Source organism: Sapajus apella, unplaced genomic scaffold (genome assembly GCF_009761245.1).
Source record: "Sapajus apella isolate SASKATOON/1434 unplaced genomic scaffold, GSC_monkey_1.0 scaffold3, whole genome shotgun sequence".
NCBI classification, from domain to species: Eukaryota; Metazoa; Chordata; class Mammalia; order Primates; family Cebidae; genus Sapajus; species Sapajus apella.
In genome coordinates, this window is record NW_022436943.1 from 13,902,690 (window position 1) to 13,925,162 (window position 22,473).

The 22,473-nt window shown below is 35.6% G+C and overlaps 1 protein-coding gene across 6 annotated transcripts in view; it reads right to left on the reverse strand.

Annotated features, from left to right (window-relative positions):
* The window catches only part of WWP1 (WW domain containing E3 ubiquitin protein ligase 1), a 117,543-nt gene that overhangs the window by 66,872 nt on the left and 28,198 nt on the right, over window positions 1-22,473 (reverse strand). For 5 of the 6 annotated variants that reach the window (XR_004260305.1, XM_032249888.1, XM_032249897.1 and 2 more), the window contains exons 2-5: window positions 19,903-19,995; window positions 17,319-17,409; window positions 10,323-10,461; window positions 9,567-9,691 (exon numbers count right to left, since the gene is read on the reverse strand). Coding sequence is in view for 5 of the 6 variants with exons in the window: in XM_032249888.1 (XP_032105779.1) it covers window positions 9,567-9,691; window positions 10,323-10,461; window positions 17,319-17,388 (334 nt within the window). In the remaining variant the exon portion in view is untranslated. Of the gene's footprint in view, window positions 1-9,566; window positions 9,692-10,322; window positions 10,462-17,318; window positions 17,410-19,902; window positions 19,996-22,473 lie in introns of those variants that run through there. The other variant, XM_032249921.1, reaches the window with a different exon arrangement.

The window sequence follows — 22,473 nt, forward strand, 5'->3', positions numbered from 1 at the left end:
CGCCATTGCACTCCAGCCTGGGTAACAAGAGCGAAACTCTGTCTCAAAAAAAAAAAAAAAAAAAAAGAATTATTCATTATAAATCACGTTGGATATAATTTACTTGAAATGAACTTAATGGATTTCAACATGCTTTTCTTGACAAAAACTAAAATTCTTGGCGCTATTAACACCATAAAAAAATAAAATCTCATTCTAATTATCAGCATTTAAATGGTAGCCATCTCACCCCTATCTGAAATATTTAAAGTATTTCTCTCAGCCTCAAAATTGGAACACAAAGTTCTGTATATACTCGAATGTGTGTATTAGCTATACTATTCCTATAGTTTTCACCTATGGGTATAGTGACAAAGATTTTCTCTTTAATCAAACTCCAGTCAGGGTCCTCAGGGCCTTCTTGACTAGGCTTCAATCTTGGTCTAGAAAAACTGCAAACTCAGCACTAATGATTTCATCCACAACTCCCAGCACCACTACCACCACTGCACACACACTAAAAGACTTGAGTAGGCACTACCATAGTTCCTAACGACTCAAGGCTCTTAGGGATGACCCTAGCTCCCCTTAAAATACCTGCCTGAGAAAGTTTAAGACTGCCAAAAGAAATTACTGTCTCTTGTAGCCATCACCTGATGACAGGCCCCTGAATACTATCTCTTAAAGCATTTACTTAAAAGGGATTACAATGGTAAATCCTTCCTCTGTCTCCCATAACATGTGAGTGTCTTTCTCAAGGCCCTGAAAGACATTCCTTTAAAATGTAATCAGGAAGGATAGGGCTTTTGTCTCCCTGTCTCTGTGGAAGGATAGAATCCTGACTTCATTACTTGCCAGCTACCAAATACAAGGGCCTAATTGCAATTACACTGACCAAGCTTTTGTAATTTTTCATTTTCCTGACTCCACTGAGCCTCCATTGACCCTCCCATCCCCACTCCATTCTCCTTTCAAAACACCCAGTACCTCTATACAAATCAAAGTTGAGTTCAGTTCATGCTGGAATCTCTTCTTTATTGCAAAAAGGAATACTTTTTAAAATATGTCCTGATCACTCTAAACAATGTCCAGCTTTGTTTATCTGTGACAACAGAGGGATTTTTTTCCTTTGTAATTTAAGAAATAGTGAGGCTGAGTAAGTGAAACATACCTCAGATATCAGTATGTCATACTGATGACATAAAGGAAAGAAAGCTAAAAATGACACACACCTTTGCAGGGCCAAATAAATAATTTCCATAGTTTGGAATCTTGTTCAAGTGATCTGAACACAGAACTAACGTTAACTGAAGCACAAATGATGGCTTAAATCCACAAACATTCTGAGACAATGTATTAGAGGACTACAGGAGAAAAAGCTTTGGGCATCAATCAACTAGGCTTATTCTACAAAACAGATGAAGGTTAAGAACTGAAAGCTCACTAGGACTTAACTGTGAAGTGAAACAATCTCCCTAATAGACACAGTTAGTTGGATTCTGGGGAAAACATATAAATAATTTATGTTGGTTAGTCTGGGGTTTTATTTAAGGTTATGAATGGCTATAACAACTCATACCATCAAGGATGAAGAAATAAAAAAACCGTAAAAATAGAAAAAATACCTATTCAAATAAATCACTCCCCTACCATTACCCCAAATATATCAGAAAAGACTGATATAAAACCATGAAATATATGAGAAAACAATAGGGAGCCTTGAACAGAGGAAGAAATTTGCTTCCTAAATTTGAAAAGGTACAAATGACCTCAACAACTGCAAAATCTATTTTCATATGGTAGACTGTTGGGTTCCTATTACGGTAGAATGGGGGACTGGTCAAAAACTACATATTCTTTCTGTGTTTTGTATGTTTCTTCCTAAAACTCAGTAAATGTTTATTTAATAAAGAAAAGTCCCAGATCTGAGAAAGTAAAAAAAAAACACAATTAATTTTAGGAGTTTCTAACTTTAAGCAAGTTATCACAGCATATCAGAGGTAAAATATGCAACATCTTAGAAGATGGGAAGCTTTGAATCAAATATATCAAAATAACAAAGTCATCTTTATTTTTTAAAAAAATCATAAATAAGAAAAGTCTATTAACTGTTAGGCAATGGGAATATAAAATTAAAAAGCAACTCAGGTCTGATTTAAAGGACTGCAGAATTCAAAAGAATAAATCGTTATATGAAAAACTTTTAAAATCTTAGGTAAATAAAATAAGAATTATTGGTTAATATAATCTACCAAGATTTTAAAATAAAATTATAAGAACTATTATAAATGATTTTGTGAAAACTAAAAATACAATGGAAACCATAAAAATTTCAAAACAATATTGGAAGCAATAAAGAAAGGAATGACAAATAATATCTATCAAAATCAGAACATAGGCCAAACAGATGACACAGCGAAACACCTAGGGGAAAAAAAAAAGCAATATGATTAGACTGTATCAGTAAGTGTGCCGGAGAAAACAAAAGACAAATAGCAGCAAATCATAATGAAGGAGAAAACAAACAGATTTCAAACTAACAATTAAGAAAATACTCAAAGAGCTTCCAGAATTGATCCTTACAAAAAAGACAACGTAGCCAAGTGTAGTAGCATCAGGAGGCTGAGGTGGGAGGATCGTTTGAGTCCAGGAGTTACCGCGTACAGTGCACTAGGATAGCACCTGTGAACAGCCACTCGTCTGGGCAACATTCAAAAAAAAAAAAAAAAACAACCTGATACCTAGTGATAAAAAAATTAAAACTCTACATAAGAGAAACATAAAAGTAAGTAAGAAGGAAAGGAAAGCAAAGCTATTTTTAAAAAAAGGTAGAGGTAAATTCTGATTTTGCAATTCACACAAAATAGTCTCAGACTGCACTGACTAATACAGTAGCCAGAGGCCTCATACAGCTATTTAAATGTAAATTTAATTAAAATAAAATAAAGTTTAAAATTAAGCCCTTTAGTTCTACTAGCCACATTTCAAATGCTCAGCTGCCATACATGACTAAAGACTAAAAACTGGATAGCACAGATATAGAACATAACCATCACTGCAGAAGTTCTATTGGACAGCAGCCTTTAGAGAAGGGTGCTTAAATAAAGCTAACTTTTCATTATGAAGATAGAGTAAAATTATATAAAAATATAAAACACTAGCCAGGTGTGGTAGCTCACATCTGTAATCCCAGCACTTTCAGAGGCCAAGGCAGGCAGATCACTTGAGGTCAGGAGTTTGAGACCGACATGGCCAACATGGTGAAACCCCATCTCTACCAAAAATTACAAAAATGAGCCAAACATGGTTGTGCATGGTAGTGCTTGTCTGTAATCTCAGCTACTCAGGAGGTTGAAGTGGGAGAATTGCTTGAACCCGGGAGGCAGAGGTTGCAGTAAGCCGGGATCACACCTCTGCACTCCAGCCTGGGTGAGAGTGAGACCCTGTCTCAAGGGAAGAAAAAAAGAAAACAAACATATATATAATATGAATGTGTCCATAAATTCAATGGCACTAGGATTACACAAGAATATATTTTAAAAGATTAGAAATCAAGACTATGGTCAGGACAAGTGGTAATTTAAAGCAGAATCTATAGAATCTGTGTTATTATTCACAGATTGACTACTTTGGTTCTCCCTTCTACCTTTTCCACAAGATTCTTGGTATTTTATCCTTTAAGTGGTTCTAATATAAGTATCTTTCCAATAGAAGATAAATACCTAATACACAGGACCACTGCTAATGAAAGAATGTGTAAATAAGGTTCATTTAAGATATATATAGCAACCAACAAAAATAATTTAAGTTAAAAAAAAGTTGGACAACCTCTGCCTCAGTCTGAGGGCATATCACAAAATGCTTATGTTGAAACTTAATCAGCACTGTGGTAGTGTTAAAAACTAGCGCCTTTAGGAAGGGATTAAGTCACAAGGGCAGAGCCCTCATGGATGGGATTAGGGCCTTGATAAAAGGGCTGAGGGAGTGGGTTTGCCCTTTTCTGTCCCTTTTGCCATGTACGGACAGTGTTCATTCCCTTCAGAGGACACAGCAACAAAGTGCCATCTTGGAAATAGGAACTGGATCCTCTCCAAACTCGAACCTGCTAGCGTCTTGACCTTGGGCTTCCAGGTCCTAGAACTATGAGAAATGAATTTCTGTTCTCTATAAATTACCCAGTCTCAGATATTTTGTTATAGCAGCACAAATGCAGTAAGACAGCATCTACAGAAAAAATTTAATCCCTACATCTGAATGATACCCAGTTTTTTCAGTTATAGTTATTACAATTAGCTTATGTTTTCATTTGTAGAATTATTAATTATACCTCCACTCCATTCCAAAACAAATTTTGGGCAACTTTAAGTGCATTTATGTTGAAAGGTAAGGATAGTTAAGTAAAAGTTACATTCCAAAAGCACTTAGACAAAAACAATGAGTATACCACAGGGCCTGCATCATTGTCAAGACCCACTCCCACTCCTCACACACACACACAAAGAAGGAAAGGAAAGGAGAGGACAGCCTGCTATACGAGTGGAACATAAAATGTGTACTCAGGCTACAGTACAGCAGCTATTCACAGGCACAATGATAGTTCACTGCAGCTTTGAACTCTGGGCCTCAAGAGATCTTCTTGCTTCAGCCTCCTTAGAAGCTATCTTATGCATAATTTTGGCACTCTCCATAACAATTCCACCTATGTTAAAGAATGAAATACAAAAATACACTAAACAAATGTATAATTATTGAAAATAACAAGCACATGATTAGTGTCAGGCTGCTTTCAATATAGGAGAACCAACAAAGCATACTCAGAAGACAATAAGAAGACTAGCTGGACGGAACTGTCAGGGTACAAAGATGGAAGCAGGAAATTAGAAAAACTGAACGAAGACTCTGTAAGGCACTGAAACCAGGAGTTGAACTTGATCTTATAGAAAAGTGATTTTCAAACTGGTTTCAGGAGGAGGTTCCCCCCAGAAATTAACTCAGGAACTGCTGCAGATAGCAAGAGTAAGGGCACATGAGCATGTTCATGACTGTGCTGTTTAATACCGCTATATGTTTCATGTAGAGTAAAATTTTTATATAGAATAAGATTCCATAATAAGATTTTACTTGAATAAGCGAGTTTCTCTGTCAACATTTAAAAAATATCTTTGGCTGTGGACTGTGGGAAGCACTGAAAAAACACAAGTGAATAATATAGTCTCTACTTCCAAGTTGCTCATTAATTCCATTTTGTTTGTGGTCTACAACTGTTATAATAAATGTTACCTCAGATTCCTACAATAACTTTCCCACTACCACCAAACCATGTCCTTTCTCCTTTAAAATTACCCTTGAGAGCCCCCACATATACTTCTGGTCACAGTCACCTGCTCAATATTGTAATCTACCTTCAAGGACTTTAATCCTGTCCGCCATTCATTCACACCATGGGCTTTTAAAAAAATGTCTTGCCAGAAATCATACTGGAAGTTTTCATGCATGCTAGATCCAAGGTACTTCCTATCACAATCCTATCCTTTACAGTGGGCAGTTAAAGAGGACTCAATCAAACACAACTGCATAAAATCCAAGCCTACTCCTCAATTATTCATGTAGGTTGAATAATAGCAGTATTAATTCATAATCCAAACATTACCATTCTAACCTAATTATTTATTTTATTTTAACAGTTACCACATTTCTAGCAGTCTGCATTCATTCACACCATAAACTTTTTTTTAAATGTCTTGCCAGAAATCATACTGGAAGTTTTCATACATGCTAGATCCAGGGTACTTCCAGAAGAGCTAGATTGTCCTTGACTGTTGTTCTCTTCTTTCATTGCCTCAACATCTAAAAACTCAGTCTACTTTCTTTCCTCTCAGGAGATTCCTCTTTCACTTCATCCCTTAAAAATCTATTCTCTCTAAGGTGAGGAACATAGACACACTGCAGAATATCCCTCCACTGGGCCCTTCTTCACAAATATATACAATTTATTCAAGGTGCTATCAAACATTTTCTGTATAGGGCATGCCTCAGAAACATAATACCTCTAATCAATAATCTTGCCCCTCAAATCAGAGTTTAAGGATAGGAACAAAAACTGTTTTTGGTACTGAATATTTTTATTCATCAGTAGGTTGTCATGTTTTCCTTGGGCTACCTATTTTATTCTTAGCAGTTTTCGTTTACTTTTTTTTTTTTTTTTTTTTTTTTTGAGACAGCGTCTCATTCTGTCACTCATACCTGAATGCAGTGGTGTAACCTCAGCTCACTGCAACCTCCACCTCCTAGGCTCAAGCAATCCTTCCACCTCAGCCTCCCAAGCAGTTGGGACTACAGATACATGTCACCATGTCCAGCTAATTTTTTGTATATTTGATAGAGATGGGGTTTCATCATGTTGCCCAGGCTGCTCTCAAACTCCTGAGCTCAGGTAATCCACCTGCCTCAGTCTCCCAAAGTGCTGGGATTATAGGTATGAGCCACCATGGTCAGTCTGTTTACTTCTTTTTAAAGGTAACTATATAACACCCCCAAAATTTAACTGGAGCTCATTCAACTGATACCCAACTAAAACTCAGAGTACAAGTGCTAAACCAAAAGGCTGGATCAAAAGCAACCAAGAATTCTATCATTCATTTATAGAAGTATTTTTAAATTGCTTCAAGGCTGTCTTAAATCATATTAATTTTATGTTACTTTTAATAAAAATTAAGCAGCTAAGAATCAGAAAACTTATGTTTTAATCACAACCCGGTAGTTACATGTATACGCTTAAGCAAGTCACTTAGATTAAAATCTAATTTTAATTACTCTAAATTATTTTAATTACTCATTTGTCTATAAAATGAATGACTAAAACTAATACCCACAGGTGTCTTCTATCATTAAAGGATTATGATTCTATTATGAGACTTAATTCTTCAAATAAATTTGTTTACCTTTTATTTGGGGCTGAATTGTGCCCCCCACCAAATTCGTATCTTAAAGTTTTATTCTCTATTACCTCAAAATGTGACATTTTAGACACCAGATTTTTGAAGAGGTAATTAAGTTAAAATAATGTCATCAGGATGGGCCCTAATCTAATGACGGTGTCCTTATAAGGGGAAATCTGGACACAGACACATATACAGAGGGAAGGCCATGTGAAGATACAGGGAAAAGATGTCCATCTACAAGCCAAGGAGCGAGACCTCAGAAGAAGAGCAAACCCACTGATACCTTAATCACAGACTTCCAGCTTCCGGAAATGTGAGAAAATCAATTTCCATTGTTTAAAACACCCAGTCTGTGGTATTTTGTTATGGCAGCCCTTGCAAACTAATTTACTGACTTCTTAAGTGTGCAGGATGCTACTACTACAATTTCCGAAGCCACGTACTCACTGTATCCATGTTTATTAAATTTTATTTTTCCTGAATATATCCTACTCAATTAAGTCCTAAGGGATAATTTTTATTTATTATTTATTTATTTATTGAGATGGAGTCCCGCTCTGTTACCCAGGATGGAGTGCAGTGGTGCAATCTCAGCTCACTGCAACCTCCACCTCGTCAGCTCAAGCAATTCTCCTGCTTCAGCCTCCCAAGTAGCTGGGTTTACAGGCATGTGCCACCATGCTTGGCTAATGTTTGTATTTTTAGTAGACAGGGTTTCACCCGTCTTGAACTCTTCACGTCAGGTGATCCGCCTGTCTCGGCCTCCCAAAATGGTGGGATTACAGGTGTAAGCTACTATGCACAGCAGAGGTAATTTTTAGTTTATACAAAAACTAAGGGTTTCATTTTTAAGTGTATTGACATTACAAACTTCCTAGGATCATTTGGCAGATAAGAGGATAGTTATCTTTATATATGGAGGTTCAGTAGAGTCTAACATAACAGAATTGAAAACAATCTAGATGTCCAACAATGGGAACATGGTTAAATAATAATAATCCAGGCAAGCTACTATACAGTAGCTTATAAAACTTATTACTTATTTCTGTACCAAAATAAATTGCATGACTCATTGAGGAAAAAAAAAGCCATAGCATTGCAGAGAATCAAACTTACAATGCTTTAAGAGAAAAAAAAAGTTTTAAGCCAAATATATAAAAATTACTATGGCTTATACTAACTACTAATTACTATTTCTAATTATTGTAAGACATATCATATTATATTTTAACTCAATTCTTTATTTCCAAAAACTGTATCACAACTGTTCTTTAAGTGACATGTGGATTTGCAGAAAGAACTTTTTTAAAGATCAACTTGTTATTTTCAACATTAGCATTTCATCCCTTACTTCCTTCATTCAGCAAACCTACTTTTAGGAATTAGTAAGAAAATCTGTAAGGAAATAAGAAGAGCAAAAATATTTACAGATTTCAGCAAGAGCATATTTTGAGTGAAATGTTACAAGCTAAGTGTCAGACAACAGGAAACTAAATAAATTATGGTGTGAGAAATCATTATATGGTACTTAAAAATCATTAACTAGAGCCCTGGTTTCGTGTGTGTGTGCGCGCGCGCATGTGCGTGTGCGTTTTTGAGATGGAGTCTCACTCTGTCACCTAGGCTGGGAGTGCAGTGGTGCAATCTCGGCTCACTGCAACCTCCACCTCCAGTGTTCAAGTGATTCTCCTGCCTCAGCCTCCCAAACAGCTGGGACTACAGGGGCATGCCACTATGCTGGCTAATTTTTGTATTTTTGGTAGAGATGAGGTTTTGCCATGTTGGCCAGGCTGGTCTCGAACTCCTGACCTCAAGTGATCTGCCCACCCTGGCCTCCCAAAGTACTGGGATTATAGGCGTGAGTCACCACTCCCAGTCAGAACCCTGGTTTTTAATATTCAGTGAATCACACATTTTGAGAATCTGATAAAAGCTATGAACCCTCTCCCCAGAATTGCACACATATGTATATACCCCCATGTTTTTGCATATAATGATGGGAGGTTTACAAATAATTATAGTTTAAACTACCTTAAAAATCCCAATCTAGAAAAACCATCATGGAAACATAATATTTATAGTATATTGTTAAATTTCTAGAAAGCAGAGGATAAACCAGTAGATGCAAAGAAGAAAAACATATGTTTGTTTCTATGAAAAAGAAAAGGAAAGAGACCAAATTACTAAGATTGGGTATCCCTGGAGAGTAAAATTATAGAAAATTATTATATTACTTTATAATTTCTATCTTCTTCATATTTTTTACAATAAACTAATTATATAATAAAAGACTTAAGAAGTATAATTTATTTTACCCAAATAAAATTATTAGTCAAATGACAAAACAGAGTAGGATCACATAATGATAATTTTCTCAAGTTTTAAAGTATATAATAACAAGAAATAATAAATGACTGATGATCACTGACAACAGGGTACTTGTGGATGACTGAGATCACTTTGTATATCCACAGAATGGAGAAATATTTCCTATTTCATATAATGCCACAAAGTTAATCAACCACAAGCAATAACTGAAGTTCTTTAGGAATACAAAACTATGTTTTTGCTTTTAGCCTTTGGGGTATGTTCAAAGTGTCTAAAATAAACTTATAAAAAAATAAAGATCAGAACAAAAAAACTTACATTTTCTATTGTGTATCAACAGAGCTTGTTTCAAATCTATTGTTGCTTTTCCTAATAAAGCATCTGCTTTTAAAGTATGATGGCTCCAAACTCGAAATTCCAATGTAGTCTGTGGCGTAACATTTCTGGAAGGGTGAAATTATAACAAAAATACAGGAGTAGACATCATCATTATATTAATACATAACAATTCCTATTAAACCATTTATTTTAGAATGTTTTAAAGGCCATGAATTCCATTTATTTTAGAAGAAATATCGTATGAAACAGGAAACTACCTGAATCATAAAGAAAAATATTTTACTTTCAAATACATTAGGACTTTAATAATAGATGAGGATTTTTGGAATTAGCAAGCCAAAACACCAACACAAAAGTCTTATTGAGACTTCATAGTAACACTGTTTCTATTTGAACAAATGTCTAAAGACTTACATAATACTTTTGCTATACACAAATTTATACCATTATATTTTGAAATGCCAAAATTAAGAAGGACTAATTTTGAGTCCTCTTTCTGTACCAAAACAAAGAAAATGTCTATATGGAAATAATTTGGTTTATAAAGCAAAGCAAGCAATATTACGCAACCCCTCCTTTAAAAAAAATTAACCAAACATTTCTCCATACTTTAAATTGTTGATCCACACTTTAAAAATCACTCATTACTTTTAAGTTGTTTTACAAAATAAAAAACATATTCCAAAAAACACACTCCCTTCTGAAGATTCTGCATCCTTTATATAAGGTACTTACACAGTTAGCTGTTCATCCCATTTTGGATTAGAAGAACTACTGGATTTTGCTGTTTTCCTAATTTCTCCATCTACAACTACTTCTGTATATATTGCTGTTCCGAACCAGTTCTTTTTTCTTTTAAGTTTGGCACTAGAAACTAACAGAAAAATGATAATTCACTAGTGAATATGTGTTGCCAAAAAGTAGTACTGCACGCTAATTAATCAGTAAGAATGGGGTTGTGCTTCTTGTGCAACTAGAACTCTTCTGATTGGCAGAATGAAGGAACAATACAAAAGGGCTATTGATAATGCCTGAGAGCCATTTGAATAAAACTGAATAAAAGTTTTGTTGAGCCATAACTCACATACCATATAATTCAACCACTTAAACTGTACGATTCAATGGTTTTATCATATTCAGAGTGGCACAACTATCACCACAATCAATTTTAAAACATTTTTGTTACCACAGAAACAAACTCCATACCATTAAGCAGTCATCCTCCTTTCTCCTCCCAATCAACCCTCTCCCCACCCCCATCCCTAGGCAGCCACTATCCTACTCTTCATCTCTTTAAATTTGCCTATTCTGGACATTTCATATAGATAGAATCATGTAACATGGGTTTTTTTTGTGACTGGCTTCTTTCACTCAGCATTACATTTTCGAGGTTTATCCATATTGTAACATACACCAGTACTCCACCCTTTTTCTTGCCAAATAGCATTCTATTATATGGGTATACGATATTTTATCTATCATCAACTGATAAATATCTAAATTGCTTCCACTTTGTGGCTACTGTGTATAAAGCTGCTATGAACATTTGTGTGCAGGCTTTTGTGTGGACATACATTTTCATTTCTCTTGGGCATATACTTTGAAGTAGAATTGCTGGTTTATATGGTAATCCTCTGTTGAGTAACTGCCAGGCTATTTTCCAAAGTGGCTGCACCATTTTATATTCCTACCAACAATATACACCAATTCCTCCACAACCTTACCCAACAACTGCATTAAAGGTCAAGGGAAAAGTGTCTTCAGATGCAACATTCCCATTAACACCCTGCCACATAGGATTAACTTGTCTTTCTGAAATTGCATAACTGTGGTACTTAAAAAAAATGCTTTAATGCTTTACCTGCAGAGTTAGCTTCAAAAAGAAGAAAAGTAGAATTGACATTTTCAAATGCAAACTTAAAAATCAAAGTGTCATTATATAAAGTTAATCCTAACCCCTTCTAGAAAGTGAATTTTAAATCTAATGTACCTGACATATGAAGAAATCAGGGACTATCTACTTTCTGGGCAAAATACTGATGACCAGGGAGTAAGAACAACTTACCAAGATCACCTCCATAATCAATTACCTATGAACACCTTAGGTCAGAGATGAGGAAGGGGAAAGCCTCTTTCATGTCAACACACTGGATGTTAAGGATATGAAAACAACCAAAGCTATGCAAGCTTCCTTTCTATTGTAAGAGAATAATAATCTAAATAAAGACTCACACAAATCACTGAAATATAATGTGACAAATGCAAGATTCAAACCAAATACTATATTTAAGTACTGGCAACATAGCAATTAAAGAGTGTTCAATGTTATGTCTGAAGTGCTACTATCAGGGTCTTAGTAAAACTCATTTCCATCCTTCAGTGTTCTAATCTTCTTTAAGTTCAGTAAAACTGGACTAATGTGAAGGCCCAGGCTTGCTCTCTCCCAAGAAACTCCCCAAGATTCTTTGAATAAAAGTGCTCATATATTTCCTTAGTACGTGTAGGTCTTAACCATATAGCAGAAGACTGGAAGAAGGGACAGGCAGTATAAAATGGTGTTAAAAATGGAAGGTTAGATATATCTGGGTTCATTTTTCAACTGTGCCACTTACTAGAAGCCTGACCATAGTCAGTCAATTAATTTCTCCACATCTTACTTAAAAACTTAGAAAAGCAGTAGTACCTGATTCTTAGTATTGGTGAGTGAAGGCATGCAAAGCGCTATCACCATCAATGAATGCCTGGCATCCAACAATGGTAGCTGATTATATAGTATTAACTCTTTTGAGTTCATTGCAGATCCATCCAAAATATGTCCACTGAATACCCTTAATTAACAAAATTCTCAACAATATTGTAAGCTGGTAAAGTAAGAAAAGAGATTTTTAAAAGATAATAATCTTCAATTTCATGAGGAATTTATAATGTGCTAGCAAAAATGTATATATAAATAACTATAATACTGTGTTTTTAAATAACTAGAAGAAAGCCTTAATTCAAAAAGTTGTTCTACTTAGTAGAATATAGAGTTTTCTTTTTCCCATTTAATGAGTTTTCTTTGGTGTTATACCCAGAATGTCCTCCACTCTAAAGTTATATAAATATTTTTAAACTATCAGAAAATGAATCACATGTGGGAGGTAGGGGGAGTCAACTTAAAAATCCCACTCACAATAATGTCCCCTCAAAAAATCTAGCAATAAACTTAAGAAATAGTAAGAGTCACATAAAGAGAACTGTAAAACTTTACTGATGGAAACAAAGACTTAAAGAGAGTGATATGATATATTCTTAGATTTGGAAAGTTTAACACTGAAATATTTCAATTGTCTCCAATTTAATACATTACTTTAAAATAAAAACGCCAACTGATTGGTTTTGAGTGTTTTTGGTGGGGGCAAAGGAAAAGGAAGGGAGACTTAAATATTCAAATGAAAGCCAAAGAAAATTTGAGAGCAGCAAAGGTTTAAAATGCAAAGTAATAAAAGGAGATTTCTTAAAATTTTTTTTAAAGTACCATAAAGTGAAAATAATTTAAATGGTTTGACAGTGACGTAAAAGAGAAGTGAAGAGAACAGAACAAACAAGATGGTAACGTTTAACAGTGGCATTCCAAATCAATGGAAAGATAGATAGACCATAAATGTTGAAACATTTGAAAAGAATGAAGTCTATAATTCACACCACTCATAAATAAGTAGCATACAATTTTAAACTTTTACTTTAAAACATGAAATTAATGCTCTAGAAGACACAATAGCTAAAAAATATATAAACATGAATATAACAGCCCATTTGTCCTTCAATCTCATCCTTCTTATACATCTTGCATACTTTATACTTCTGACTCTTTCCTGTTGAAAGTCTAAAATCTAAAATATCAAAGATAATACACTTCTATATGCTACTATCCTTAAGTACCTGGTACATTACAGTATATTAACCATATTACAATATGCAGTTTTCTGTTTGATTTTTTTCCATCAGTTTTCCTGCGTTCCATGATCAATGCTCTAATTTTCATGTGTTGCTTCCAATCAGATAAGGGTTAAGAACAGAAATGAGAATAAGAGTAAATATGCTAATGATAAAAATAAATTAGGATATTTTAATAATTTGGCTTAGGACAGAGAATTTCAGTTTACAGACAATAACCAGCCAGACTGCAATATTAGAGGGGCCTTAATCTGGGTATTATCTGATTGTTTTTAAAAAGAAAAGGCTGGGTGTGGTGGCTCATGCCTGCAATCCCAGCACTTTGGGAGGCTGAGGCAGGAGGATCACCTGAGGCCAGGAGTTTGTGACTAGACTGGCCAACAGGGCGAAACCCCGTCTCTACTAAAAATACAAAAAAAAAAAAAAAAAAATTAGACGGACATGTTGGCATGCATTTGTAATCCCAGCTGCTTGGGAGGCTGAGGTAGGAGAATCACTTGAACTCAGGAGGTGGAGGTTGCCGTGAGCCTATCGCACCACTGCACTCTAGCCTGGGCAACAGAGCAAGACTCCATTAAAAAAAAAAAAGAAAGAAGAAAAATCAATACAGAAGTCACTGGAATCCAATAAAAGGAGCAACAACTTGGAGTCTTAAGACCTCAGTTGGTTTCTCTTTATTAACCCAAGGCACTTAATCCCTCTGACTCTCAGTGTCCTCACTGACAAATCAGGAGTAGTAATCTTTATTGCAGAAGTTATTATGAGATCAATAACACTGAGAATTTTAAGGTGATTTTTATTTTAAAAATTAGATCAACAAAATGAAAGACAAAGACAAAAAGAAAAGAAGGCACTAAAATCTGGTGCCATTTAGTACAGGTCCATAATCATTATTTCCCAAAAGGGTCACTGTATGGCAAAGAAGAGTAGCAACTGACGCTCAAAATGATAAATACTGTCAGGGCATTGTTTTGGCTACTTAGACTCCCTTGGTCCACATCTATTTTCCAATTGGTTCTCCATATTTGATTCACCTGATAGCCTTTCAGTAAGTTCTGAGACGGAGCCTCACTATATCTCCCAGGCTAGAATGCAGTGACACCATCTTGGCTCACTGTAACCTCCACCTCCACAGTTCAAGGGATTCTTGTGCCTCAGCCTCCCAAGTAGCTGGGATTACAGGCATGCGCCACCATGCCTGGCTAATTTTTGTATTTTTAGTAGAAACAGGTTTCACCATGTTGGTCAGGCCAGTCATAAACTCCTGGCCTCAGGTGATCCACCTGCCTCAGTCTCCCAAAACACTGGGATTACAGGCATGAGCCACCGCTCCCGGCCTAGGTTTTTCTTATTTCAATTAAGAACTCTTACACATAGATCAACATCATTTGAAAGTTACACCTCAGGTGTACTGTCCATAGGTCCTATGCAAGTTACAATGAACTGAAAATGCGGTGAAAATGTGACTCTAAGCTTTGAATACAGAGCAAAAGTAGAAGGAATTATGTAAGTGGTTCTTCAGTGGAGTACCTATCAATTTCATCAGCAGAACTGCTTCAAAAATATACATGCCTATTATTCACAGAAAACAAAATACAAATATCCCTTATGCTTCAACCTTGCTTACAATGAGAGAAATGCTATTTTAAATAACATTAAGATACCACTTCAGTATCTAATTATGAGCAATCCCAAAGTTTGAGAATAGATTTTGGTTAAGTTTTGGGAAAACAGGTACTCTTATGTATAGCTGATGTAGATACAAAATGCTGTATGCCCCAAGGAGCAGAACTTGGCAATAACTGGCAAAATTACATGTATTTACTCTTTGACCCAGCAATTTCATTCTAGGATCCTATCCTATTGATACATAAGCGGAAATAAGGAATGACTTTTGCATGAAGCTATTTGTTGCAGCACTATTTGTAATAACAAACAGTGGAACTCCCATGTCCAGCAATAGGAGACTAGTTTTTTTTACATCTATTCAACAGGGTATGGTGCAATGATAAAAAACAATATTTTGTTATGAAACTAACTCCAGAATAATACTGTAAAGTTAAAAAAAAAAAGTGAAGCACAGAAAAGTATCTAAGGATTCGGGGATTAGGAGGAGAGATGAGATACATATACTGTACCTATAATAAAAATGTGAACCTACAGGGTAAAGCAGAAAAGTGGGAAAAATGAGGCTAAGTAGGCAGACCTCTCTAAATGTACCTTGGTTTTGACTCTGGGACTATATAAATATCTTACATGGTTTTAAAACAAAATTAACTTTTTTAAAAACTGAAAACAATGACCTTATCAATTTGATGACATAATCAAATAGAGAATTACTAAGGTACTTTAAAACATGGTATTTTGATTATACATCCTAAAGGGGGAAAACACACAAAGAAATCTTAAACTATAATAAGTGGACCTATTATTTTTGGTAATTTTTTAAATTACATTTTTTTTCCTTTTTTCACCTCCTCCTCCCTCTGTTTTTGGTAATTTTCATGTTATTTTGAACTGGTGTAGTAAGATAAAACAGGTATTATGATAATGTCATTTTGAATGAAGATTTTTGGGTTAAGAGAAAAGAAATACAGGCCAGGCACACTGGCTCATGTCTGTAAACCCAGCAACTTGAGAGGGTGGTGCGAAAGGATTGCTTGAAACAAAGAGTTCAAGACCAGCATGAGCAACATAGTGAGATCCTGTTTCTAACAAATTTTTTTTTTTAAATTAGCCAGACAAGGTGGTGAACGTCTGCAGTCTCAGGTACTTGGCAGGCTGAAGCATGAAGATCACTTCAGCCCAGTAGTTTGAGGGTACAAGGAGGTATGTTTGTGCCACTACACTCTAGCCAGAGTGACAGAATGAGACCCTATCTCAAAAACAAAAAAAAAAGGTATGAATATAAAGTCATATTAATTTTAAAAATTTTTATTCCTTTTAGTAGAAAATGGTTCTTAGAGACTACAGTTATTATTATGAATTGGAAATATCAGAATGAATTCAGAAATATTTTTTTGAGATGGAGTTTCGCTCTTCTTGCCCAGGCTGGAGTGCAACGGCACAATCTCAACTCACCACAACCTCCACCTCCTGCGTTCAAGCAATTCTCCTGCCTCAGCCTCCCAAGTAGCAGGGATTATAGGCATCCACCACCACACCTGGCTAATTTTGTATTTTTAATAGAGATGGGGTTTCTCCATTTTGGTCAGGCTGGTCTCAAACTCCGACCTCAGGTGATCCACCCACCTCTGCCTCCCAAAGTGCTGGGATTACAGGCATGAGCCACCGCAGCCAGCCATAAACTCAGAATTTTAAAATATTTTTTTTAATTTTTTTGCATTCTACAATAAACATTTCCTAGCTCTGTTAACTGAAACCTCCTAGAAACAACTAACCTCACAGTATCATGGGAATTATAGTACTATGTAATCCCACTTAAATATTTGCCCAATGATTGAACAAATGGCTAAACATATGTAAGAAAGCCTTTAGTATCCTGCTCCACCCTATTAATCATTTAAGAATCAACTCAATGACACTTATTCAAAAGCCCCAATTCACCCACTATTACAGAAGCTATATCTTCTCTTCAGCCAGCATAGGTTCAATAAATATTCACTGAATAAATAAGATACTTTTGGAGGGCATCTACTTTTGAGGCCTATTACAACAAATATGCCATAGTATGAATCTAAAATAAATTATATTTCTGGAATAAGTCTGCTGAATTAGGTATTCAAAAGAAAAGTTCATTGGGAAATCATCATATTAAATATAAAAATAACTTACCAGTTACCTGTAACTGCAACCTTCCACTGTGGTTATTACTAGTATCAGATCTTGGTGAAGCAGTGGCCATGTCCCAAAATTCAGCTAAAACCTATTTTTTAAAAAGTGAATTTATTCATGTGTTAGATAAGAGTTTGTAATTTTCAAAATGTTAAAACTATTGGTTTAAATCAACTAAGAAGTTCTCAAAAAGTATGGAGAAATTATTAAGCCTATTACCAATCTATTAAGAAAAAAACTAAAGCAAGTTGAAATAACAGAAAAAAACTGGTGAGTAATAAGCAATATAAAAATAAAAATAAACATTAGAACGTTGCCTTGGATATGTCAGCTGCAGGAACACTGGGATCCAGAGACAAAGCACTGGGCCTGCTACAAGGGGAAGGAGCTGAGATTCCCACAGTAAGCAAGGGCCCAAGTCAGTAGAAACTTCTAACATACAGCAGAAGCATATATGTTCATTGGCAGAAAAATGGTTAAATAAATTAGGCTAACTCATACAATGGAGCATTATACCATAGTGAGAATGAATAAACTACAGGTAGGGGGCGGTGGCTCATGCCTGTAATCCCAGTACTTTGGGAGGCCAAGACAGCTGGATCACTTGAGGTAGAGTTCAAAACCAGCCTGGCCAATTACAAAAAAAAAAAAGACAAAAATTAGCCGGAAGACATGGTAGATGCCTGTAATCCCAGCTACTAGGTAGGCTGAGGCAGGAGAATTGCTTAAACCCACGAGGTGAAGGTTGCAGTGAGCCACGATCGTGCCATTGCACTCCAGCCTGGGCGACAGAGCGAGACAACGTCTCAAAAAAAAAAAAAAAAAAAAAAAGAATGAACACAGCTATAAGCAGCAACATGAATGTATCTAAGAAAAACAACAGTAAGTAGAAAAGAAAAAAGACAGATGAGTTCTGAGCATTAAAACCTTCCTCTCAGTTCTGTCTCCACGATTTAACATTTGAGACTGAAATCATGAAGAAATTCTTCCAGCTCCTAATGACAAAGAAGAAATGAATTCTTTCGATGGTTATCATGACCTCATCTTTCATTATGCACTTCCTTGGAAAACTCCATGATTCCATGATTGAAAAAGAAATCCAGAAACATGGGGTACTGTGGATCCTCAGTCTCAAGAGTCTGTCCAACAAACAATTGCAGGAAGCCCAGTAAAGAACTGCTAAGGTCCAAATGGCCACCAAATAACAAGTTGTCACTCTTCCAAGGAATACTCTATGAATGTTATGGAAACATTTCTGCACACAATGAAGAAACTAGTATACAGAAATGTTTATTTGTCAATGATATAGCAATACCTACAGAGTCCAAAAATAAGTCTCCACAATTACTTTCTGTATAAATTTGAATTTGCCTACTGAGATATTTCTGTCTATTCTTATGTCTGCTCAAACATCTTTTATGATGTTTAAATGTTTTCCTTGAAATGTATAAAGATTTGTAAATTAGATTTTTCTCTATAATAAAATACCATATGTGCAAGCTTTAAAAAGCCTACAAACATGATTATGAAACTCAAATTAAACAATCATATTTGTGGTATTTTAAAAAGAAAAGATGGAAACAAATTCAGGATAGCAGTCATTTTAGGGGCTGGGAAAAGATAAGAATATGGAATCAGAGAGGTCTTCACAGGTAGCTCTTTAACCACATTAGTATTGACCTAGTTCTTCATTTGAGTGGTTGGTTCACAAAAGGTTTTTATTATTGACTTCTATATGTTACATATAATCTGGTACATTCAAATTACATTTTTTTTTTTAATTTAAAGAATGTATGGAAGGCACAGAAGAAGATACAGTAAGGTTTAGTCTTCCAAGAAAAAGACAATTCTTCCTCTAGGCAGTAAATGAGGGACCTAAGGATAGGTGAAGACATAATTCATTTGGAGGTGGATTAAAAAAAAAAATCAAAAGACCTTATTAGGGAACTAAACAGAAAGATAACTACTAAGAATAAAGGCAAGAGGCATAGATTACTTATTTGAGGAGAATTTTAAAACTTTATAATACTATGCAGACTGGGGAACAGTGCCAACCAGATAAAAAACTATTCACTTTATTATATGGAACTCTCTCTGTACCCTGATCCCTACCCCCAATCTATTTTTCCCTTTATTCTATATAAACTCTTTCATATCACCCAATCCCCAGACTTAAGAGCACATGTTCTGGTAACCAGTAACTGCAAATTTAAACTGAAAACCATGAGAGATGGTTCAAAAATGTTAACATCCTGACTTAAAAGGGAAGAGACACAGCAAATAAAATTAATCAATTTCAACAATTATTCTCCACACTTCATTTAATAAAATAAAGTTGTATGGCACTTAAAAGATAATATAGTGTCATATATTCTCTCATCTGAACACCACAGTAACACTGTCTGAGGAGGGAAGCACTCTGTCCATCTTACAGATGAGGAAACTGAGCCTCAGGAGTGTTAGAAGTCTACAGCTGTATTTTTTATGACAACATATTACTAGGTCTACATAATTAACTATCAAAATTTATGAAGTCTGACTATTAAATGCAGTCTTAGTTTTTAAAAAATGGTTAATCACTTACTATGTATCAGGAACTGCCAGACACTGGAGATACAAAGATGAGTAAGACACGATTCCCTCTTTCAAGGAGCTCATAGTCTGTGAGGAGACAACCCTGTAAACAAATAAATAGCTTTCAGTGTGATAATTCCTAAAATAGATGCAAAAGGTAAAGTACTATATCTGGGGCACACAAGAGAAAGCAGATAATCCAGCCTACAGAGATCAAGAAAGGGATCACAGAGAAGATAACCTCTGAGGGAACTGGATCTTGAAGTGTATAATTTTTCAAGAGAGAGTTACAGAAAGTGTGACACACCCAGAAAACGGCTTGCATGGTGGACAGTGGGACATAAGGACAGTGTAACATGATCAGGCAAACAGAGAGGGTCTAAACTGCATAGGATCCTACGGAATGGTTCACATTGTATTTAAAATATACCATGTATAGGACTTTAACGTTTATCCTGATGGTTTCAGTGATGAGAACTGCATTTTGGAAAAATAACTTTGGAAGCCGTGGGGGCTAGATTTGAGACAGTGAGCTATCTGAACTAAAGCACTGGTAGGCAGTATGAAAGAAAAAACTCAGGATACATATAAGGTATTTAACCAGATGACTACAGGATAGCTGAGGGTTACAAAAAACCAAGAATCTGAAAAACTAAAATTTCCCACCTAATTGTCTGGGTGGACGATGGCTCCCTAACCAGGATAGAGAGAAGACTAAGACTATTTGAATTTAATTTCCAGTTCTGAGACTTAAGAGATGTATGACCAAGTTAACTTTTCCATGGCTCATTTCCTATACCAGTAGACTAGGAAAAACAAAGTCATCTACTGCATGTGACAATGAGAATTAAATGAGATAATACATGTAGTAAAGACTGAATAAAGCCTAGTTATTGTTTTTATTGTGGAAGAAGGAAGTTAAAAATACAAGTTTCATTTGGATATGCAGTTCAAAAGAAAGCTGCTAACAATTGGGTATAATAGACAGCTAGTTAGAGAAGTACGCAGTTGAGGAAACAGGTCCATGGAGAAGAAATATCTTGGAGTCACAGTTTGTGTAAGTGGTATTAACATCCAGGGAAGACAATGGGTTTGTTTACAGAGGCCATATTTTGGAACAAATGTTGAGCAGAATGAGAGAGGGCTGATCAACTTCTGCTGAGCCATATTAATACTGTGCTTATCACAAGCCCTCAGGGACAACAATCTGCATAATGGTATGACTTTTATCCAGTTGTCGTTGGTCCAGGATATGAGAAAACAGAAAAACTGTACAATCAATTTACGTTCAGGAATTTAGAAAGCAGGGTTGGCAAAAGAATAAACAAAGTCAGGCCGGGTGCGGTGGCTCAAGCCTGTAATCCCAGCACTTTGGGAGGCCAAGGCGGGTGGATCACGAGGTCAAGAGATCGAGACCATCCTGGTCAACATGGTGAAACCCCGTCTCTACTAAAAATACAAAACATTAGCTGGGCATGGTGGTGCGTGCCTGTAATCCCAGCTACTCAGGAGGCTGAGGCAGGAGAATTGCCTGAACCCAGGAGGCGGAGGTTGCGGTGAGCTGAGATCGTGCCATTGCACTCCAGCCTGGGTAACAAGAGTGAAACTCCTTCTCAAAAAAAAAAAAAAAAAAAGAATAAACAAAGTCTGAGTTTTAGGTCATAACCTATGCTCAGAGGGTATGGTCAGTAATATCTAAACTAATTATGTCAGCTCAACACTTTAAAAATGCCACAGACTTGTATAAAGGTTCACTATTATTCAACTGTAAAGAACAGAAAAAAAGTCCTAAGTGTAGATAATAAACTACATTTCCAGTTCTCTTTGATAGAACTTTATAGATCAAATACTCATTTAGAAGCTTTATCTTAATTGCCTGCTTACTTCAAAATTTCTTTCCTAAGTCAGAAGCAAAATTGTGAGAGAGAGAGAAGGAAGGAAGGAAGGAAGGAAGGAAGGAAGGAAGGAAGGAAGGAAAGAAAGAAAGAAAGAAAGAAAGAAAGAAAGAAAGAAAGAAAGAAAGAAAGAAAGAAAGAAGGAGAGAGAGAGAGAGAAAGAAAGAGAGAGAGAAAGAAAGAGAGAAAGAAAGGAGAGAAACAAAAGCAAACCATCCAATTAGAATAGATCTGATTCATTCTGCACACTCTGCAGTGTTAAGGCTTTGAAAAGTCAAATAAACACTATCACATTATCCATCTGCCTGGATCAATTAATAAACATACTTACTGGATGCCTAGTTTATAAAGTGGGCATGGCAAGCATACAGAAATGGTAGAATACAAAGTTCTGGCACTGAGTCTAATTTTGAAGACAGTATTAATATACAAGAAATGACAACTCAATAACAAGATAGGATGGTATGTAACAAAAGCAGTGTAGTCCAATAACTGTGGAGCCTAAAAAGTTAGAAAGCTTACATCTAGGCAAAACTATTTTATCAAGTACAAAATTTAAAACTCAATGAATGTGGCAAAGATAAAAATGGATGAACCATGCAATCTCCCCTCGATATGGGTAAGATTCAGCAGCGCCAAAGCATAAAATAAATATTTCATTAAAATATAAACTACAGGGCCGGGCG